Below are 21,044 nucleotides of genomic sequence, written 5' to 3'. Positions count from 1 at the left end.
TGTAATATGCAATAAAATGGGATATTATCGCTGGCTGATGGAATAATATATGCCAAGTGAATCTGTTATCCCTTTCTTTTGTATTCTCTGTAGTCTCTATTAATGACCTACTGGAGCCAATTTGAGGAGAATTCAGGGGAAAAAAAACAAGAAGAACATCTTTCTGCATGATAGAAATTCTGAATAATGTTGAATACAAGCGAAGGGCAATGCCCAATAATTATCAAGTATTCTTAATACTTGAATCTCAGACAATGTACATATTTTTTCCAGGTCAAATATCATGAAGATTTTGAGAAGACAAAAGGCAGAGGATTCACTCCGGTAGTGGATGATCCTATAACTGAACGGGTGAGAAGGAATACCCAAGTGGTTAGTGATGCTGCATACAAAGGTGTTCATCCACACATAGTTGAAATGGATAGGAGACCTGGAATAATTGTGGGTAAGTCACTTCTATAACTTTACCGAATCAGAAACACTTGTGTGGCCATCTCTAATTACACATTTTTTGGTGATAAGATGTGGTGGAATGTAATTTGAGGGTAGAAGGACAGCATTCCTGAGGAGCAAAAGACAGAGAAGTTTAGATAGTTTGAGTGGAAGGAAAATTGCCAGAACAGCTCCTCCCTAGAAGTTCTCTGAGTCTCTGATTAATGGTGTAAGCATTTCCTTACTATCTATATTTTCTATCTATCGGTAAGGAACAATACAGGAAATAGCTTAGAAGAATCTGCGTGTTTGTCTTAGTTTTTGAGTCTGACATCAGATAATTAATATAACTGAAATGCTATTGACACTTGCAGTTACATGCTTTTGTGTCATATCAAATTTATTTATCATATTAGAATGATAGGTCATTTGGGATTATCAGACAATAATTGTTTCCCAGAAAAGTGCTAATTGCAGTGCCCGCTAAAGTAATGAAAATATTAATTAATCCAATAACGAAAAAAAAATTAATCTATTATTAAATTGCTTGACAAGAGCTTAATTTTTTTAAAAAAATACACATAATACAATCAGTATTTAAATTGTTAATATGAAAGACCAATATTAAAACTATTTTAATAATGAAACTAATCACAGAACAAATTGCCATTTGACATTTTTTATAGATCAATATGAATGGAATTAAGTTGTACCATTTCAATATCTTGTAAGACCAGCACTTTATTGCTATAAAATATTACTTTACTTGGTAAGAAAATAGTCCATCTGTGTACCATGGTGAAAATAAATTTTATTTATTTTTTGGCATGTTACTAGTTTAAAACTCTTATCAGAGCATTTGAACAGTGTCTGATTATATTTACTTAACACTGAATTGGCAAGTAGTGAAAAGCTGAATAAGTTAGTAGTCCAATGTTTCTATAAATATACTGAATTAAGGAAGCTGCTTTAGAGACTAGTGAATTAGATGAAACTTTTTTCAATGTTTGTACTGTCATTGTCAATGTCTCTTTACACTTTCATTCTATGAATTTTTCATACACATATATGTAAGCATCTTACAAGTTTTATTTTGAGGGCTTTGTCTCATTTGCCAGTGAAAATTAGTTTGACATAGTTTTTTTGTGAAACATTAAAAACCATTTGTAACAAATTATTTTAAAACAGCAAGTTAAATCGATAAATTTATAGATACATGCGAAACAATGGTTTGCAATATGTCTTTTATGACTGGGGTACTATCATGGAGACAACACTGTCCTCAGATACCCTTGTGAGTTGGCATTTAAGAAGAGATAGATTTGGGGCTCACAAACTGTTACTGCAACTTGGCAGTCAACAGAGATGACTTCATATTATCATTAGCGTTCAATGTAAGAAAATGAAGACCTGGATAGGGTTATGGCCAAGCACAGTTTTGCACTGTTGTTTCTGAATTTGAATTGCAGAACATAAACAATGCTTTTATAAGAATTTGAAAGTTTCGTAGTATTTTTTTTGCAGACAATATGAATTTAATTATCAAAAAGAAAAGAGGCAGAAACGTATCATTTGCATACAGTATAATTTGTTTAGCTATAGGACAAGGCATATATAGTTCATAAATTTAGATACATTTTTAAGTTTTTATGTTATAGAATTATACCAATGAAGGAGATAAACATGGCTAAAATTCTGAATTATTACGGGAAGCAAATTATTTTGAAAAATATGGTTGCTTATGAAACAGCTTGTAGACCAGACATGTCACTCAAGGCTTGCGGACCAGATATGGTCTGTGATGTGTTTAGATCTGGCCTGCAAGTAGATTAGTAGTAGTAGGTGATTGAGTAGTTACCTTCTCAATTCTTTGGGTGTGTTATCAGTGGCAGCAGTGCCCTCTGCCTAAGAGCAAGTGGCTGGTGAGGGAATGAAAGAGAAAGGACGGAAAGTGCTGGGTCGTGTGTGTAGCAGGACAGTGAGCTGAAGCAGCAGTAGCGCTAAACAGGTCTGGGGGGAAAGTCAACTGGAGCTCCAGTGTTGCTGGGGCTCTGCTAGGGCCCTGGGATCAGCGTGCATGGCTCCAGCTGATTGGTGCTTCTGGCAGCCTTAGCTGTTGGCTGGTAGCAGCATGCAGCCTTGGGGAAAGGAGTCAGCTGGACCTGTGGAGCTGGCAGGGCTCAGCAGAGACTTCAGAATCAGTGCATGCAGCTCCAGCTGATGAGACTTGCATGCAAAGGCCAGCCAGGTAGCATCAGCCTCATGGGTGAAACAGCTGCATGGGTAGAAAATGCTAGAGCTCTGCCTGAGCTCCAGAGAGGGATGTGCCCAGAAGAGAGAAAAAGATGAGTCAGGGAGAGAGGAGAGGAGATAAAAAGAGGGGGTTTTAGCAGGAAAAGGAGAGGAGTGAGAAGGACAGAAGGCAATAGGGAAGAGAGGAGAAGCTTCTGTGGAACAAGCCTGTGGGAGAGAAGAGTTTGAGTGAAAGGGAGGCAAGCAGAAGAATCGACAAAGGAGCAGAGGCTGTGGAAAGAGACCCTAGTAGGCAGTGTAGGAGAGAGAGGAGGGGGTAGAGAGAGAGAAAGAGGAAAAAGAGCCGACCAACCACCTGAATACCATCCCATCATGTATCCACCTGTTGGAAGAGACTGACCACCACCTCATCACATGACCCACAGGCCCCTTATACCCCAGAAGACCTCACAGCATCCTACTGAGACTTAGATATAATGGACTCCTGAATTAATATGATACATACTAATAGTCTTACATGCAAGTGGCCTTTTGAGGGCAACCATGATGTTGATGTGGCCCTCAATCAAATTGAGTTTATGCCACTGTTCTAGATTGAGATGAAAACTTGTTACTATTTTGACTACAAACAAAATATGAATCTACTTCTATAGCTGGAGTAATGAAAATAAATCATTGTTTGATACAAATAACTAGATAAAATCAATATACACAGGAAATTTGATATTGAAGATTGTTCCCCAGCTCTGTTTGAAAATAACTTAACGAATTCAGACTATGTTGACTGCTATAATAATGTCTTTTGATAATTAGAAAGTGTATGTTTCAGCTACAGCAAGTTAGCTACTGTCTTTCTAATAATAGAGCAGCTGAATTTTCTCCTTGATTTTTTTACCTATTCTCCTGTTGTTTCTTTTTGGGGGAAAGATCTCAAAGTTTGGCGCACAGATCCTGGCTCCATCTTCGACCTTGATCCTTTGGAAGATAATATTCAGTCTAAGAGTCTACATGTGCTTTTGGGTATTGTTTGATTATGGTTTTCTGCATTGGTTTGTTATAGTCCTGGAAGTAAAATTGACCTAGTAAATGCACTTGTGTGAAAATAACAGCATACTATAATTTTGTTTACTAGGACTGCATGAATATGAATACGAATATTTTTGCAAATGAATACGAATATTATTGCAAATGAAATTTCACTTAATGAGAACTAATTCACTTTCACTTAGTGAGACTGATTGGAGATGATGTCAGATGTAGACCAACTCATTAGATTGGCATCAGATTGTAAAAAAAAAAATGGCCTGTTGGGATTTAATCATTTGCCCAGCTTCTATAGCAATATAAAACTATTTACAAATTGTATGATTCCAGAAAGTCTTTTGTGCCATTGTTCCATATCACCTTGCTTGAGTCACAAAGTTTTATTGGGATTCACATGGTTGATGTTTTCTATTTACTATATGTTTTCTATTTTTATGTTTTCTGTTGCTGTTTTCTTCTGTTTTCTGGTTAGAGAAAAACTATTTGAGAGAAAAAGGGCAGCCAAGGTATCTTTTGACCAATAGCACTAAGTGAGAAAGTTTCACTTTAATGTTTAAGTATCTGTGTTCAAATATTATATTTTGTTCTTATTGTATGGAAACTAACAAACCTCTAGTTCCACAGAGTTAAATCCAACTTTCTTTCTGTAAGTTTGAATTCATATTTACACTTACCAGCAGTTGTTTATAGTGTCAAAGCAAATGAATATGGAATATTATATATAGTAAAATTATTGATAAGGTCACAAAAGATGAATTGTTAGATCTAAAATAGGCTTTTGAAAGATAATTCCACAGGTAAACAAAAGAAACAGTACCTCCATTTGTATAGCTCTCACCTTACTTGATTTAAATGAGCTATAAAAATTTGGTTTTTTCCTTTGGCCTTTGATGGCATGTGGTTGAATCGTTTTCTTTTTTAATTTGCTCTTCCTGATGACTACTGTCCCTTATAAACAATGGCACTAGGCCTCAATAATCTCTTTTCTACTTAAAGTATTATTGTGTGTGTGTGAGAGAGAGAGAGAGAGGGAGAGACAGAGAGAGAAAATATAATTGCTGTGAAAAAATGCTGCTTGATTGTATTTATTTATTTTTTAGTATTTTTAAAATAAAAGGTCCCCTTAATTTTATTTTAAAATTACAATACTATTTATTGCAGTATTGTGTTTTCCTTATAGAAAAAGCAAGACGTAGCCAATACCATTTGCATTCTACCAGTACTTCTGGCGTTGGAGATGACAAATCAGATGATTCTATATTTTCTTACTCCAGTGAGGCAACAAGGCTATCTAATGAAGGAGGAGGTATACGGAAGTATCCACCATTAACTGTCACTGTGTGCTCATTCTTTGCACATCTTAAAAATTAACTCAGCAATCTTCACTTGAATCTAATGAATCGACAATTGCATTAGATAAAAATATTTTTTTTTTGTTAATCTTGGACCTGGGTCATCAAGGATGATAATTACCTACTGTCTTTATACATACTTCTTAAATCTTGGTGGTTTTCAAGTACTATAGTTCTAGATTGTTCACTACTGATTTGGGTTCTCTATCATGTTATTTAATTGCCTATTAAATAGCAGAATTATCAATTGAATTTGAAATTGTTCACAGAATGGAATTTGCCATTGACATTTTTACCATTACCCATGTTTACCAAGTTAATTTGTGATACAAACACACTTACTTGAACACAACTCTTCTGTATACTTTCAAGCAAACTTTTGCAATCATAAAATCTAGAAACTAAAAAGGAAACAGATAAGTACGTTCTGCATATACTACAGTATGCTATCTCTATTTGTAACTTTCAGATAAAACATTAGCAAATGTCTACATATATAGGTAGTCCTTGACTTATGACAGCAATTAGGACCAGAATTTCCATTGTTAAGAAAGATGATTTTTTAGTGAGTCATGCCTGATTTTATGACCCCCCTTTTGCCATGGTTGTTAAGCAAATCATTGTATTTATTCAGTGAATCACATAGTTATTAAGTGAATTGTCAATGGTTGATTGGAAGGCCACAAAGGGCGATCACAGGTTTACCCGATAGTAAACTGGGTGGCCCATAAAATTTAGAAAGAAAGAAAGAAAGAAAAAAGAAAGAAAGAAAGAAAGAAATCAAAGCTCAGCAAATCAGCTCAAAGTGACAGAAATTTTATTTTTTAAATGTGCCCTTCTGCATCAACAGGTTACAAGAGCATGCCCAGAAAGCATGCCCGGAGCAAAATTCTACAAAGCAACCAAAATAACCAAGTAGTCTTTACATTTAACTGTTTTATCAATATTTCTATAGAAAGCACAATATTGCATGCAAACACACCCTTCCTTTAGTTGTCTGGATTGTACAGCATACAATACAACTTACATGCAACATACATAATACTAATAGCACTTAGACTTATATACCATTTCACAGTGCTTTACAGCCCTCTCTAAGTGGTTTATAGAGTCAGCATATTGCCCCCAACAATCTGGCTCCTCGTTTTACTAACCTAAGAAAGATGGAAGGCTGAGTCAACCTTCAGCCTGGTGAGATTTGAACTGCCAAATTGCAGGCAGCCAACAGTCAGCAGAAGTAGCCTGCAGTACTGCATTCTAAGAATTTTTAAAAAATCAATGAAAAAGTAGGTAATCTGGAAGCAGTCTTTGTATTTTATTGCCATATTACTTCTCGTTTCCCATATAATTCCATATAGTCTAAATTAGCAGCAGCCAGTTCCTATACTGGCTTGGCTGGGAAAAGCAAAAAAAGCCAAAAGCCAACACAAGCCACTAAAAACCAAACAAAAAATGCTGCACTTGAAACAGTCAGAAACCACTGAAGTAACTACTGGTAAGACTTATTTCAAAATCCTACTATATTTAGCTCTCCAGGATAGCACTCCTTCAAGATCATAACAAATTGATATTAAAATACTTTGCATATTCCTCCTTACAGCATTTTGGACTGCACTCATTTGGATGAATGGGTGCAGTCATTATGGTTGAAATTATTGTACTATTGCCTTAGAATGATAGAGCTCCTAGATTTTTATTTTTACATTTCTGTGTCACCAAAGAACCATTATTCTCAGGATTCCACTTAATCAAACTTTTCAAAGGTCTCCCAAAGCCTCTCCTATAGGCAAAGCCTGACTTTAGTTCTTTATGTAATCTTGCGCACAGAGATGTTCTAAAATGTATGTTTTGAAAGAAGCCTGTTGCAAAAGTGAAGCGATTTTTTCAGACATGAAGCTATTGCATGAACTCAGAACGGGGCATGTCAAATTCTAAATGCCTCTCCTTGAAACCTGAAATATTATTTAATTAGAATTATGTCCTGCCTTTCCTTCAGGAGGTAATGGTATTAGCCATAGCCCTTCCTCTTTTTTCTCTCTGGATAATCTTATAAAGCAAAGAAGGTGACTAACCCACAGCCATTCATTGAAATTCTTTGATGGAGGCAGGATCAGAAGCTGTTTTACTTGAATCAAGTATGGTATTTTAACCATTACATCACACTAGATCTCTGAGTTTGGCCCACATGCATCACATGGTTTCTCCCAAGATAGATAGTCCTCAGCTTAGAACTCTAAAGGACCCTGTGCATTATTTATTTATTTATTTATTTGATTTGTCAATCGCTTAGAAGATAACAGGTATAAGTATAAACATAGTTTTGAATACATGAGATGGATACGTATAAGAAAAATAAAAATAAACAATAGGACAGGGACAGTAGACACGATTGGTGGGCTTATGCACCAGACCTCTTAGGAAAGGGGTGAGGTCAATAGTAGACAATCTAAGGTTAAAGTTTTTGGAGTAGAAAACACAGAGTCAGGTAGAGTATTCTAAACATTGACCACTCTGTTGCTGAAGTCATATTTTCTACAATCAAGTTTGGTGCGGTTAACCTTGAGTTTGTATCTATTGTGTGCTCTTGTATTGTTATGATTGAAGCTGAAGTATTCATTTGAAGGTAGGACATTTGCAATGTATGATTTTATATACTATATTTAGATTGGACTGAAGGTGGCATAGGTCTAGGTTTTCTAGGTCTAGAGTTTCAAGTCTGGTGGCATAAGGTATTCTGCAATGAGTAGAGGAGCGGAGAACTCTTCTTGTGAAATATTTCTGGATTTTCTCAATTGTGTTAATATCAGATACATGATATGGATTCCAGACTGATGAGCTGTATTCAAGTATAGGTCTAGCAAATGTTTTGTATGCTCTAGTTAGTAGTGTGATATTACCAGAGAAGAAGCTACGTAGGATTAGATTAACAACTCTTAATGCCTTTTTGGCTATGTAGTTACTGTGAGCTCTAGCACTTAGATCATTAGAGATGAGTACTCCAAGGTCCTTGACAGAGTTTGGATCCTCAACAAGGTCTTGACTATTCAGCTTGTATTTATTTTTTGATTTTTTTTGCCAATATGTAAGACAGAGCATTTATTTGTTGAGATTTGAAGTTGCCATTTGTTTGACCATTCTGATACATAGTCAAGGTCTTTTTGGAGGGTAGTAGTATAGTCTGTGGTGTTGAATAGCTTTACATCATCAGCGAAGAGAGTGCAGTTGCTCTTAATATGATCACAGAGGTCATTTATGTAGAGTATGAAGAGAGTTGATCCCAAAACACTGCCTTGGGGGACACCACTGTTGACAGGTACAGAATTTGATAGGACACTCCCAATTTTGACCATTTGTTGTCTGTTTGACAGGAATGCTGCTTCTTTTTTAAAAAAATAAAGTTTTATTGAGTTTTAACAAAACAAATAAAGCATCTTATTTGAGTACAGCATCGTTCTGGGTTATCACATTTCCATACCGACACAATTTCATATGCATATTCATCTTATGTATTCAACTTCATATCTTATTACTCTTTTTCCAACTTCTCACTATTTCTCCCTTTACTTCTCTTAATTTTTTTTTATGGTTATCTCATTTTCTTCTTATTCAATTGTATTTCTTTTACTTAAATTTCTATATCTTTTTATTTATTGTACTTATACTTTCGTCTGTCTTGTTTTACAATTTCATATGTTCTCTTCCAACATTCTTAAGAAGCAAAATTCCCCCTATGATTGCCAATCGAAGTGCAATACCTTTAAATCTTATTGTTATTATCATATGAAATCTCATTAAACACTGAATTTGTGCATTCTACAATTATAACATTCAAATTTCTAATATCTATTTTATATCATGTAGATCTCATCATTCTGACTCTGCTTGGTACTTCCCAAAACATTTCCCTTGAAAATGTAAAAGAAAAATTCTAAAAACATAGAAAAACAATATATATATATATATATATATATATATATATATATATATATATATATATATATATATATATATATATATATATATATATATATATATATATGTTTTCTGAGGTTCTCATGGTATTTGTATGTGGATCTTTGGTTGTTCGGGTTTTCTCCCGCGTAAGATTCGAAGTATCTAGGCAACGCTTTCGATGAAGTCTCATTCATCATCTTCAGGCTTCTGTCTCCGGCTCTGTCTCCGGCTCTGTTCCCAACCAATCAGAACACAGCCAAACCCCCTACCAATGAGAACACACCCCACCCAATCAGAACACAGCCAAGCCCCCACCAATCAAGTCCCACCCCACTGGCAGTTAAAAGGAGGAAGCAGCTGCAATCTCACATCACTCTGAGAAGCACAGAGCCGGAGACAGAAGCCTGAAGATGATGAATGAGACTTCATCGAAACGTTGCCTAGATACTTCGAATCTTACGCGGAGAAAACCCGAACAACCAAAGATCCATATATATATATATATATATATATATATATATATATATATATATATATATATATATATATATATATATAAACATTAGTAAACAAATAGTTATTCAAAATCATTCTAGTACTGGTATGAACCTTGTAAATCTTTCATGTTTCTTTCCAATATCTATCAATCTTTGAGAACAATTGAAATGTTTCCCTCTCTTCTTCGTTATTACTTAACTGTTAATAAGCATACCATTGGAGTCATACAGTTTTATCTTATAAATTATTTACTATTAATAAGCAAAATAATTATTCAAATTCATTCTAATAACTGGTATAAATTTCCTTATAAATCTTTCACATTTCTTTTCAATATTTTATCAATCTTTCAAAACAATTACAATGTTTCCCTCTCTTCTTTATTATTGCATTAATTATAAATAAACATACCATTACATAACAATACAGTTTTATCTCATAGATCATTTACTTATTTCATTTCTAACGCATTACAGTATTTTACTGTCACAACACTATCTTTTGTACCTTTGCAGAATCCTCACTTTTAACTTAATTTAACCATTGTCTCTGTGTTTTCTAGCTCAGCAAATACCTTTAATCCTAGTACGTTTCCCCTTTTTCTTTATTTCCTGTTTTTGTCCCTCATAAGTTCTTTCCCTATCTTTCCCCGCTTTTTCTCATCCTTTTTTTTATACCCTTCTCTCTCTAATTTTCTCTTCTATAGTTTTCTTTTCTGCTTCTCCTTGCTGTTATACTTCTTTTTCAGACTATTTTTCTTTTTGGCTGTTCCCTTTGATCTCAAACTTTTAACTCTTTCCCCCTTTTTCTCCTTATTACCACACTTTGCATTATTTGATCATTGAAAATGGCTTCTTCTTTGTCCCGCCCTTCTTCTTGCTCTTGAAGCTTTTCCTTTTGCTTTTCATAGTTCAGGATCTCCATTTGAAAAAATTCAAATACAAAGCCAAAGGATCTTCCTCCCCTTTCTGCATCTTCTTTCTGTTTTTTAAGATTCATCTTCAATTCCTCCAGGAGTGATGGCATTTTAAACACTTTTGAACAACCACCCGATTGACTTCAAGTAAAAACAGAAAAAGAAAGAAAAAACCAATGTCAAAAACTTTATTTTTAAATCACCAAATGATCCCAGATTGTTCCTTCTTGTTTCTTTCCTTTACTTTTCCTTTCCGTGGGTTACTGTACTTTTAAATAAGATTTCAGTTATAATGTATCCCCAGGAGTCTTTTCAAAGTTTCACTGTTAATCCTCTTTATTTTTCTAGGTGGCACTCCATTTTTCCATTATTCCAAGTCCCACCCTTTTGCCGCCACTCTTCTCCTTTTTAGGGCTTTACAATGACCAAGAAAAAAATCTTTATTCTCCCTTTGACACTTAGATTTCAGCTTAAGGCTGCCTATTAGTGTCAAAATAGATTAATATAAATTTCTTTCAATACCATTTGTAATTGTCAATATAAAAGTCTTAAAAAGGGTCTTTAACTTCCTTTTCTCTCTCCTTCGCTGCTTACAGATCTTCTTTTAGAAGTATCCCTCTAGGTACTTTTAGATTCAGGGTACCTTGCTTAGATGTTCTCTGTTGTTTAGCCCGGTCTGTCCTGCTTTCCTCTTTCCTCTTCTTCTTCCTCTTGCACAATCTTATCCAGTCGGGTTCTTCTTTGAGGTGGCCATTTCTGACCACCGCTGCAACCGCCTTCGGAGAAGGGAGTTTAGACCAGCCAAGAAGGATAGATGCGGCTCCTCTCCACTTGGCTAGCAATCTCCCCCCTCTTCACCACCTCTACAGGGTGGCTTCAGCCCCGAATCCAAAGGATCGGGGTGCTCCAGCAGTGAGCACAGATCGAAACAGCGCACGATCGCGGATTTCGGTCTGTCACTGAAGAGACGCAAACCAGACAGGAATGCTTCTATCCAGTTATGTAGGTGTCCAGAGATACCATAAGATTTTAGTTTTAGTAGTAGTTTGTTGTGTACCACTGAATCAAAGGCTTTACAGAAGTCTATGTAGATTGCATCTATTGCTTTGCCCTGATCGAGTTGTGTAGTCCATATGTTTTTGCAGTGTAAGAGTTGCAGATTACAGGATAGTTTTTTTCTGAAACCAAATTGTTTATTAGAGAGTAGGTTGTTTGTCTCTAAGTGGAGGATAATGGATTGGTTAATAATTGATTCCATGACTTTACAGGTGACGCAGCATAAAAAGATTGGTCTGTAATATTCAACTAGGCTGGGGTCTCCCTTTTTGAAGATGGGGATGACCGTGGCTTGTGACCAGGGGTAGGATTCTACCAGTTCTCACCTATTCACTAGAACCAGTTGTTAACATTATAACCAGTTTGGAGAACCGGTTGTTAGAAGAAATTACTGGCCTAATCCTGTAAGGAAGGAAACATTCTGGTGTTGTTGCTTACAGAAACTGCCTCTGTTAACCCTTATTACATTCTTGGCAAGACTAGACTTCCTGTCTCAGGACCTACTCTGGAGTTTTTTTCCCCTCCTTTGCTGGTACTTTGATTGTGTGGAGTGACCATTTAAAGTTACAATGGCACTGAAAAAAGTGACTTATGACCATTTTTCACACTTACGACTGTTGCAGCATCTCCACAGTCATGAGAGGCCTGGCGAGGAGATGCGTCCCTCGATGTGAGTGATGTTGAGTTGGCCACGCCCAGCCAGGCACATGACCACCAAGTCATGCCCACCAACTAAGACATGCCCACAGAACCAGTTGTTTAAAAAATTGAATCCCACCCCTGCTTGTGACCATAGTTTTGGCAAGGATTTGGTCCTGAAAGATTTTTCAAAGATTATGCTTAGAGGTTCAGCTATGGCAGTGGATAGCTTTTTAAAGAAGTAGGTACAAATTCCGTCCAGTCCAATAGATAGGGATGGTTTTGGATACATCATGGTCATAAGTCCTGATCTGTTTTATGATGGTCATATGACCATGGGACTGTGCAATTACTGTAAATATAGCTGTATTGCTAACCCCTTAAACTTCATTCATATGACTATGGGATGGGGAACTTGACTGTTGGAACTTTGAATCTAGGTCATAAGTAGCCCCAAAGTAGATTTGTTGTAATTTTGCTAAGTGACCAGTCATAAGTCAAGGATTACCCGTATGCTTCTTTGTACTGTCAGCTACAGGCCTAGTCTCTCCAATTCTGCACCAAAGAGGCAACTCAGACACTTCAACCCATTAACCAAGATAATAAAAATAAAAGATTGATAATATAAAGTCCTCTTCAAGTTGATGTCTTGACATCAAAATGGCTGCTCTTGTTCTGTTACGTTCTTTTGGATTTCTGAGATTTTTTTGGTCTTCCATCGAGGTGGTAACTAGATTTGGCCCTGCTTATCTTCCTAGGTACTATCACCTGTTTGTCAGCTGATTATTATCCCAAACTTACATTGAAAAGTGCAATAAAAATTATCAGATCTTATTTTGGACTGATAGTTTAACTTTTTCTTTTATTGTTAATATGTTTATGGAATTAGTGATGTATATGAACAGAAAAGTGAGAGTCCCAGCTCAGTGAATCAAGACTTCCAGTGTTCAAAATGAAGCCGTATTTCCATAAATGAATATACATAGGGCACTAATAAGTATGCATATTGTTGTTTGTCAGAGCTTTAAAGTGGGTTTTGCATTAACTTTAAATATGTCTATGAAATATTCATTACAATGTTCTGTTCTGCTTGATTATATTTCCAGATCATTTAAACGATGCTTTGCCATCTCCATTCTCAGTTTTAGAATGGAATAATTTTAATACTCCTATTAATAGCAGACAGCTGTGGGGTTGTTTTAAACTGTAAGATTTTTTTTAATTTGTAAGGTATATTTTATGTTTGGGTTTGTGAGTTTTTTTCTTACAGTATTTTTTTTTGGTGAAAAAATAATAATCAAGTGTTAAAATAAATGTGTTAGGCTGAAAAGAAGAATTTTTCTTACTTTTATACTGTATACTTTTGTATACTTTTATACTTGTATACTTTTATACTACTAGAACAGTTAAATCACTGTAGTTCCAAAGTATGAAATCTGAAAAAACACTCTTACATGTTAGATTAATTTACTATATTTCCCAACACAGATTCCTCAATTTTTTAAATGTTTAATCCAAGCATACATATTATTTCCATTCAGAATTAAATTTTATAAAGCATCAGTGTTGTAAATAAAAGGCACATGGAAGGAAAGGTTTTTTGAGAAGCATTTATTACTAGAACTAATACAAAAAAATCTGAAGAAGTATTATATGAGAAGAATTGAACTGGGGAAAAATACTTTGTTAATCTAAAATATTTTATCCATGTTTTGACTACCTAGCAGATACTGTGGTTAACAGTAAAACAGTATTCATCCCAAAGAGACTGTCTGTATCAGTCAATCAATCAATTAATCAATAATCAATCCTCAGTAAAAATAACTTAAATAAAACTAGTACGAAACAAAGTCTAGTAACAAGGAAGGCAAAAGTCAGTCTGAGAACTGAAAATCACATGAATCTTATTGCACAAAATGGAAGTAGTTTAAAGGTTTGCTTCGGAATGGACACTAACTGGGTTTCAAAGAGTGGAGTAGTAATCAATTTGGATGGGTGGGGTCTTGTAATTTTCCTTACTGTTCATCTGGATTCGTGCAGAATCTGGCTGTGCCAAATTATTTTGGGCTTTAGGGTCCATAATTGCATTTGGAAGTAAACTGATAATTTGAGAATTTACCAATTATTATGTGGGGGAAAAATAATTTTCTATCCCTGCTTCAACTGTGGTAATCAATGAATTAATCCAAAAAGTGCTTTTAAATTGTCTTTGTAGACACAGAAATGTTTAAACATTAAATTTATGTCTGAAGAGGTCATCTTAATGTCTAGGGGAAAGGTTGCACCATAATATCTTTCAGTCCGTAGCAATGTATATTGATTATATGCCATCAAGTCAATGTTGAATCTTAGTGGCCACATAATTTTCTCCATGACAATCTGCCCTAAATTAAATTTTCAGATCTTCCAATGGTGGACTCATTGCTACTACAATCTTGCTGTTGGTTTCCTTTTCATCTTTCTTTCTTCCTTTTCCAGGATTAGGGTCTGCTATAGAAAGCCGGATCTTTTGCAAAATGTGCATGAAATAGGACAGTTTGAGTCTGGTCATTTGTGCTTTGTATGAGAACTCTAGGTCAGTGATGGCTAACCTTTTCAGCTTGGTGTGTCGAAAATCGGGAAAAAGTGTAGCCTTCCTTGGGTCGTGTGTCACTTCAAGAAATATCAATAATTTGGTAATATTTACAGCCCTAATAAAGAAAGAGTTATATTTTTAATATATTTATTATATTTATTAGTTCAAAAAGCTAAAAGTTTTGGAGATTTTTTTTGGAGGGTTTGCATGGTGCTCTGTGAGGATGGTGAGAAGCAAGAACTGCAAGAGGTGCTATGGAGGCAATTAAAGCTTAGAGGAGCTGGAGAGGGGCTGAATGCTGCAGACTAGACATCCAAGCATTTTACAGTGGGAGAGAAGAAGGGAGAGCCACAAAGACAGAAATGCAGATTTTAGTATTAATTGCACTTACAGGACAACCACCCGATGCTGCTTATCATGAGTACTGTGTCTGGTTGTTGTGGTGCAGTCCTCCTGCGATGTTAATGACAGACTGGGCTGGGGTGATCACACAGGGCTGTGAAACTCGTCTCCCTGGTCTCAGGGCTGCAGGTGCAGGATGTGGGGATCAGAAGGCCACCTTTTAGGGCTGTGAACCTCATGGATCTCCTTTCCTCCTGTAGCGTTCCTGAGGTAATGAAACTGACAAACCTCAGTTTATGGCGGTTAAAACTGGTTCTCTGTTGCAAAGATCTCGCGGCAGCGGTGACACCATGCCTCCATGCAACAAGCAGGGAGCAGGGATTGGAGCAGAGCACAGGCAGCCTCTAAATGTGCAGGTTTTCCCCACACCAACAGGCGTGTCAGTCAAAGTGCCTCGGCGTGTCACGAGTGACACGCATGTCATAGGTTAGCCATCACTGCTCTAGGTTGATTTGTTTATTGATCCATTTGCTTGTTTTCTTGGCTTTCTATGTTACGTGCAGGAACCTTCTCCAATGCCAAAGTTCAAAAACATCAATACTCTGCTTCTTCTTCAAAGTGCAACTTTCACTTCCTTATAATGTCACAGAAATTTCCATAACTTGCATTATTCCGATCATCGTAGCTAAATAACAACATGGCATTTGAATATCTTTTCCAAGACTTTCATGTTTTAATTTTTACTTATTTCTTTATATGTATATATAACAAGACCAATTATATACAAACTACCATACTGGTATGTATAGGTGTGTGATAAACAGTGATACCAAAAATTGAGTAAGGGCAGAAAAGAAATTTTTAATTTGCTTTTAGCTTTACATTAAAAAATGAGCCCTGGGTCTTTTAAAGGTAATTTAAATTTCTATATATATTTGATTCTAACTTCAAAAGAAAGTAAAGATAAATTTTAATTCTTTTCCACTTCAGAAAATATTTCATTGTCAAGCAAATGTGTTTCATTATTCAAAAAATTAATTATTGTTTATTATTGTTTAAATCAGGGTTTTTCAGTCCTGGCAACGTTAAGACATATGGACTTCCAGTCTCAGAATTCTCCAGCCAGATGCTTAAGGAATTCTGGGAATTGAAGATTACTCACTTTTGAGTTGTAAATGTTGAGAAATAATGAATTAGACAATATACAGGCTATGGATGTGGGACTAAAAATAGCAGTAGCTCCACAGCTTTGTACAAGCAGTATGTATTATATGATAGAGAAGTTAAGGCTATTGCTTAATTCATCATCTCATATCATCTAATCCCAGCAAAGCATGATTTATGCTAACCTTACAGTCTCCATTATGCACACAACCATTCTTTAAAAATACATTTGAGAGAATCTCTTTTTTGTTTTAATTGTTTTTCTTTTATCTCTCAGGCTTCTAGTCAATAAATAGGTAATTTGTTTTAAAATTTTTGTGGGAAGTAGAATATATACATTTCAATTTTATTGGCATCCGAAAATTAGGAGTAATGTGTTCCCACTGAGTTGGAAATGGACAGCGCTGAAGTAACCTACTTGTGTATGAATAATGAATAATATGAGTGATTTACCAATATAATTGAGCTCAGAATTACAATCATAAATCATGGTGAATATTAAATGGGTCACCATGTCATTGCGTCCAATTTTGGAATCTTTTTTCAAAATTCCTGAATATTGCTTTAAAACATGTGCATTGTGTACTATTTTCTTTATCAACTCTAAAATCAGAGTATAGGAATATAATTCTAAAATTTTGTTCTGTGCTTACACTGTTCCTTGAATCTAAATTTGTGCCTGTCTGTCTATGCATGGATAATACTGTTTTGAAAGTATCTTTTGAAAGTATTTTTATTGTTTAAGAGAAATATTTATAACACAAAAGTTTCACCAACAGTTCCTACTAGAAGGCAGATCCTGTGATCTTTTAAACAGGAGAGCAAATTGTCATACTATTATCTTAGTATGAAGTAGTAATATAGTTTTATTTATTTCCCATTCAGCCCCTGTGCTTCCTGGGGCCTACCAACAAAACCAGCCCCAAGGATATGGTTACATGCACCAGACTAGTGTGTCATCTATGAGATCAATGCATTCACAGCCACATTCAGCTAGCTTGGTAAGTATTAAATTAAACAATATTTAAAGATACTTTTGCTATACTTGATACTTTAAAAAGTTGCCAGGATGCAAATTTCAAATTTAGTATGAAGAAATACTACAAATTAATGTGTTTTCTTATTACATGGGCATCCAAGAATGAAACAAAACAGTCAAGATGATTATTTGATCACATGTTTGTGCCTATCATCTTGATATTTTTTGGCTACAATTATGGATATCCCTGTATGATTACAGATCTTCTTTGAAATATGTTTTACACAAAGAGAATGTTTGCAGATTTATTCAGCCAGCAATTTTAGTCACATAAATGTTTTTAGATGGATGGTTTATATATAAATGGATATATGCTTACAGAAATTGTTGTATTAATTGGTCCAGTAACTGCCTTCTAATGGAATTTGTTTAATGGACTTTCTTCTATTTTCTGTTAACAGAGAACTTATAGAGCTATGTATGATTATAGTGCCCAAGATGAAGATGAAGTTTCCTTCAGAGATGGTGACTACATCATCAATGTACAACCGATTGATGATGGTTGGATGTATGGTACAGTTCAGAGAACTGGGAAAACTGGAATGCTTCCAGCAAATTACATTGAGTTTGTTAATTAGTTCGGCATTAACTTTTATGAGCATTTTGATTTAACTATAATCTTTTTAAACAAAGTATTTTTAAAACCACAACTTTATGATTTTCCTGTTAGTGTAACAATCCATGATCATATGCTAAAGTCAACATATAGTCCAATAGGAATCTAGGAATACTGAGCTCTGAAAGCATGATACTTAAATGATTTATAAAAAAATACGTTGATGGTGGAAACTGGATTAATTTTGGTTAGCTCCCAAATAGAATCCTGCCTTTCTAGTAGGTTGTGTTTCTCATATGAATTATAAGTATAAAGCAACTGATATTTTTTTATTGTGTGACTTTGAAATTGTAAGAGGCATAGCTTACTGTTGAGGTTTGACTTATTAAAAGTCCAAGTGCATCGAATCAATGTTTTTGTTGTAATGAATGACATGATCAAAAGTTGCTTACTATTGCTTTGCATACCATGTCCTTAATGATGAAAAAGATTCCTATTACCTATAGTTGTCTGATCTATTACCTTTACTCTAAAATTCTCATTTGTTCTCTTTCTGCTTATATTTGACTTCCCAAAATACTAGTTGACATGACTGCTAAATCATTAACTGTATGAGTCTTTTAGGGAAGTTAGTGACAAATTCACAATGCTCTTGTTAAATTCTATGTTTTCTGTTATGTTAGTACCAATTATTTTTTATTTGCCACTGTATTAATAGTTTTTTATATAGAAACCATTATCATTTAAAGCATCTTTCAAATTATCCAAATATCTAACATTTCCTTTTATCACAATGGGAATTTTTAGTGGAAGCAGCTACAGGTAGTCCTCAACCTATGACTGTATTCATTTAATGATAGTTCATAGTTAATGATGGCCTCAGAAAAAGTGACTTACAATTCCTCCATGAAATTATTGTATGCTCAGTCACATGATGGCAATTTAGGTGCTTGGCAACTGGAAATGGCTCCCATTTATGACTGTTGCAGTATCTTGCAGTCATGTGCTTGCAATTTGTGACTTTCCAGCTGGCTTCTAACAAGCAAAGTCAGTTGGGGAAGCTGGATTGGGCCAAGCCACATGATGACTCACTTAATGTCCATATTGTTAGCCACAAAAAATCTGGTCCCAATTGTGGTCCTAAGTTGAGGACAACCTGTATACTATATTTGCAACAATGTAATGGATTGCTGTTGGATTTTAGTTACAACATGAATGTAAGCTTAGATTTGAATTTAGTCAGCAGTATTCTTCCATCAAGTTAATTTTTAAAAAGGTAGATTTTTTCAGGAGACTTCCATTCTTCCTTGTCAATATAACTTACCAATATCTTCAATAATTGAATAATTGAATTATGACATCAGAAAGATGTCTTTGCAGAAAGATTTTTAAGTTACTTTCAGAAAACACTTAAGGATTTAGAGGTTGTATGATATTAAATACACTGGTTAATATAAACATAACAGCAAAATGCTTTGTAGATATATCTAAAAGTTATTTGGACTTCATGAGATCCATTGGAGCTAGCTAGTAAAAAAAATGGTAGACGGTTCCAAATGTAAATGTATGGGAATGGTCTAGAACAAGGAAAGAATAATGAAGCCTTATAAGGTCATAAACAGTCAAGGCATGTATTGTATAAGGCAGCATTTTAAGTTCTCTAAATGGCCTGCAGATTTCTTTCTTGTTCAGTTTTCATAGGCTATTCTAACTTGGTTAAACCTAAGCTAACTAAGTTTTTCTTGGTTTAACTTTGACTATTGGAGTTGATGTGATCATCTAAAAATGAAATATTAGAGGTTCATGCATAACCGAAGAGCTATAGCTAAGGCTGTATCAAAGAACACACACCTATCTTTCATTTTCCCTTTAATTAATCTCAAAGGAATGAAAATATGATGTATCCATTTCTGCTTGGTATAGGTGAGCTTTTCATCAAATGAATGAAGTTTTATTTGCTTGGAGGCTTCTCTAAGCAAAACCTGGGACCATAGGACATATAATGTGAAAAACCCCTACTGAATAATAATGAATTAAACATTTTAAAACTCAAATCATATTTCTTCCACAAATTCAGTCAGATGTGAGCCATTCCTATCTATCCTTTGCATAGCGACCTATGTTTTAAAGTTAAAGCAAAGTATAAGTGAGGCTCTTTATATAGAATACTACAAGATAGATAAGTGACTGGCAGCATTCAGTATCCTATTTGTAGCTTCCAAAAAAAATAATAATGGATGAAATGAACTTTAAAAAGCAAAATGAATACAAGTAGTCCTTGAATTATGAATATAATGGAGCCTACCAATTACATTTGTAACCTGAGGATTCATAGGCATGAATCGCATAACTTGACTGTGATCACTCCCTACTTTCACCCAAATATTCGCTAATTGAATGTGTAGGTTGTTAAGTGCATATGAGATATCTCAGGATGGGGAAGGCCATGGGGGCCTAACAGTGGAACAGGCCACCTGCTTCAGACCACCCAAGGCTTCCCTCAACTCACCGAGATAACTCATGTTCTCTCCCATGGGGTCCCCACAATTGCTCCCTGTTCATCCTGCCACGCAAGGTCACTTACCTTATGACGATCTTCCTCTGCAATCTCTCTACCATAATTTCTTTGCCTGCTTAGAGTATTAGTGCAAAAAGCATTTGCAAACCGATGAGACTTTGAGGCAGCGAAATAGCATTGCTTGAAGCCTGCCATCAGTTTGTAAACTCTTCTTGTGCCATTCCAGTTTCCATGTGAAAAGCACTTGCAAACTGATGGGAGGCTTGAAATAATGTGATTTTGCTGCCCCAAAGTCTAGTTGGCTTGTAAGTGCTCTTTGCACTGAGACTGGGATGGCATGAAAAGCATTTGCAAGCCAATGAGAATTTGGGGCAGTGTAATCGCATTGCTTCAAGCCTCCCATCAGCTTGCAAACTCTCTTCACACTGGCATGAAAAATATTTGAAAGCTGATGGGAGGCTTCAAGCAATGCAATTTCACTGTCCCAAAATTTCACTGTCCCAAACAGAGGCTTCAAATATTATAATGCAAGATCTTGTGGATACTGATCTTGCGTGATCTCACACTACAATGCTTTAGGTCTCTGTTCTCTATGAACTGAGGCCTGCATGAGATCTGGGGCAAAAGGCTTTGCAAATAAAGATATTTTCCCACTGTTTGTAAAGCTTTTTGCAGTGGATTTTGTACAGGCCTTGGTTGTCAGAGA

At 35.3% G+C, this 21,044-nt stretch overlaps 1 protein-coding gene across 3 annotated transcripts in view; it reads left to right on the top strand.

Moving 5' to 3' along the window:
• NEBL (nebulette) overlaps positions 1-20,818 on the top strand; it is a 168,563-nt gene extending 147,745 nt beyond the window's left edge. For 2 of the 3 annotated variants that reach the window (XM_026706237.2, XM_087916990.1), the window contains 5 exons: positions 274-445; positions 3,613-3,705; positions 4,910-5,035; positions 17,111-17,226; positions 17,666-20,818. In XM_026706237.2, the coding sequence (XP_026562022.1) occupies positions 274-445; positions 3,613-3,705; positions 4,910-5,035; positions 17,111-17,226; positions 17,666-17,842 (684 nt within the window). In that variant the 3' untranslated portion in view covers positions 17,843-20,818. The remainder of the gene's footprint in view (positions 1-273; positions 446-3,612; positions 3,706-4,909; positions 5,036-17,110; positions 17,227-17,665) is intronic. The other variant, XM_026706238.2, reaches the window with a different exon arrangement.
• Positions 20,819-21,044: the final 226 nt, after the last annotated feature.

The sequence above is a fragment of the Pseudonaja textilis genome, chromosome Z, assembly GCF_049901715.1.
Source record: "Pseudonaja textilis isolate UNSWEBS1 chromosome Z, rPseTex1.2, whole genome shotgun sequence".
Lineage (NCBI taxonomy): Eukaryota > Metazoa > Chordata > Lepidosauria > Squamata > Elapidae > Pseudonaja > Pseudonaja textilis.
The sequence above is the reverse complement of the archived record's forward strand: the minus strand, read 5'-3'. Positions and strand labels throughout refer to the sequence as shown.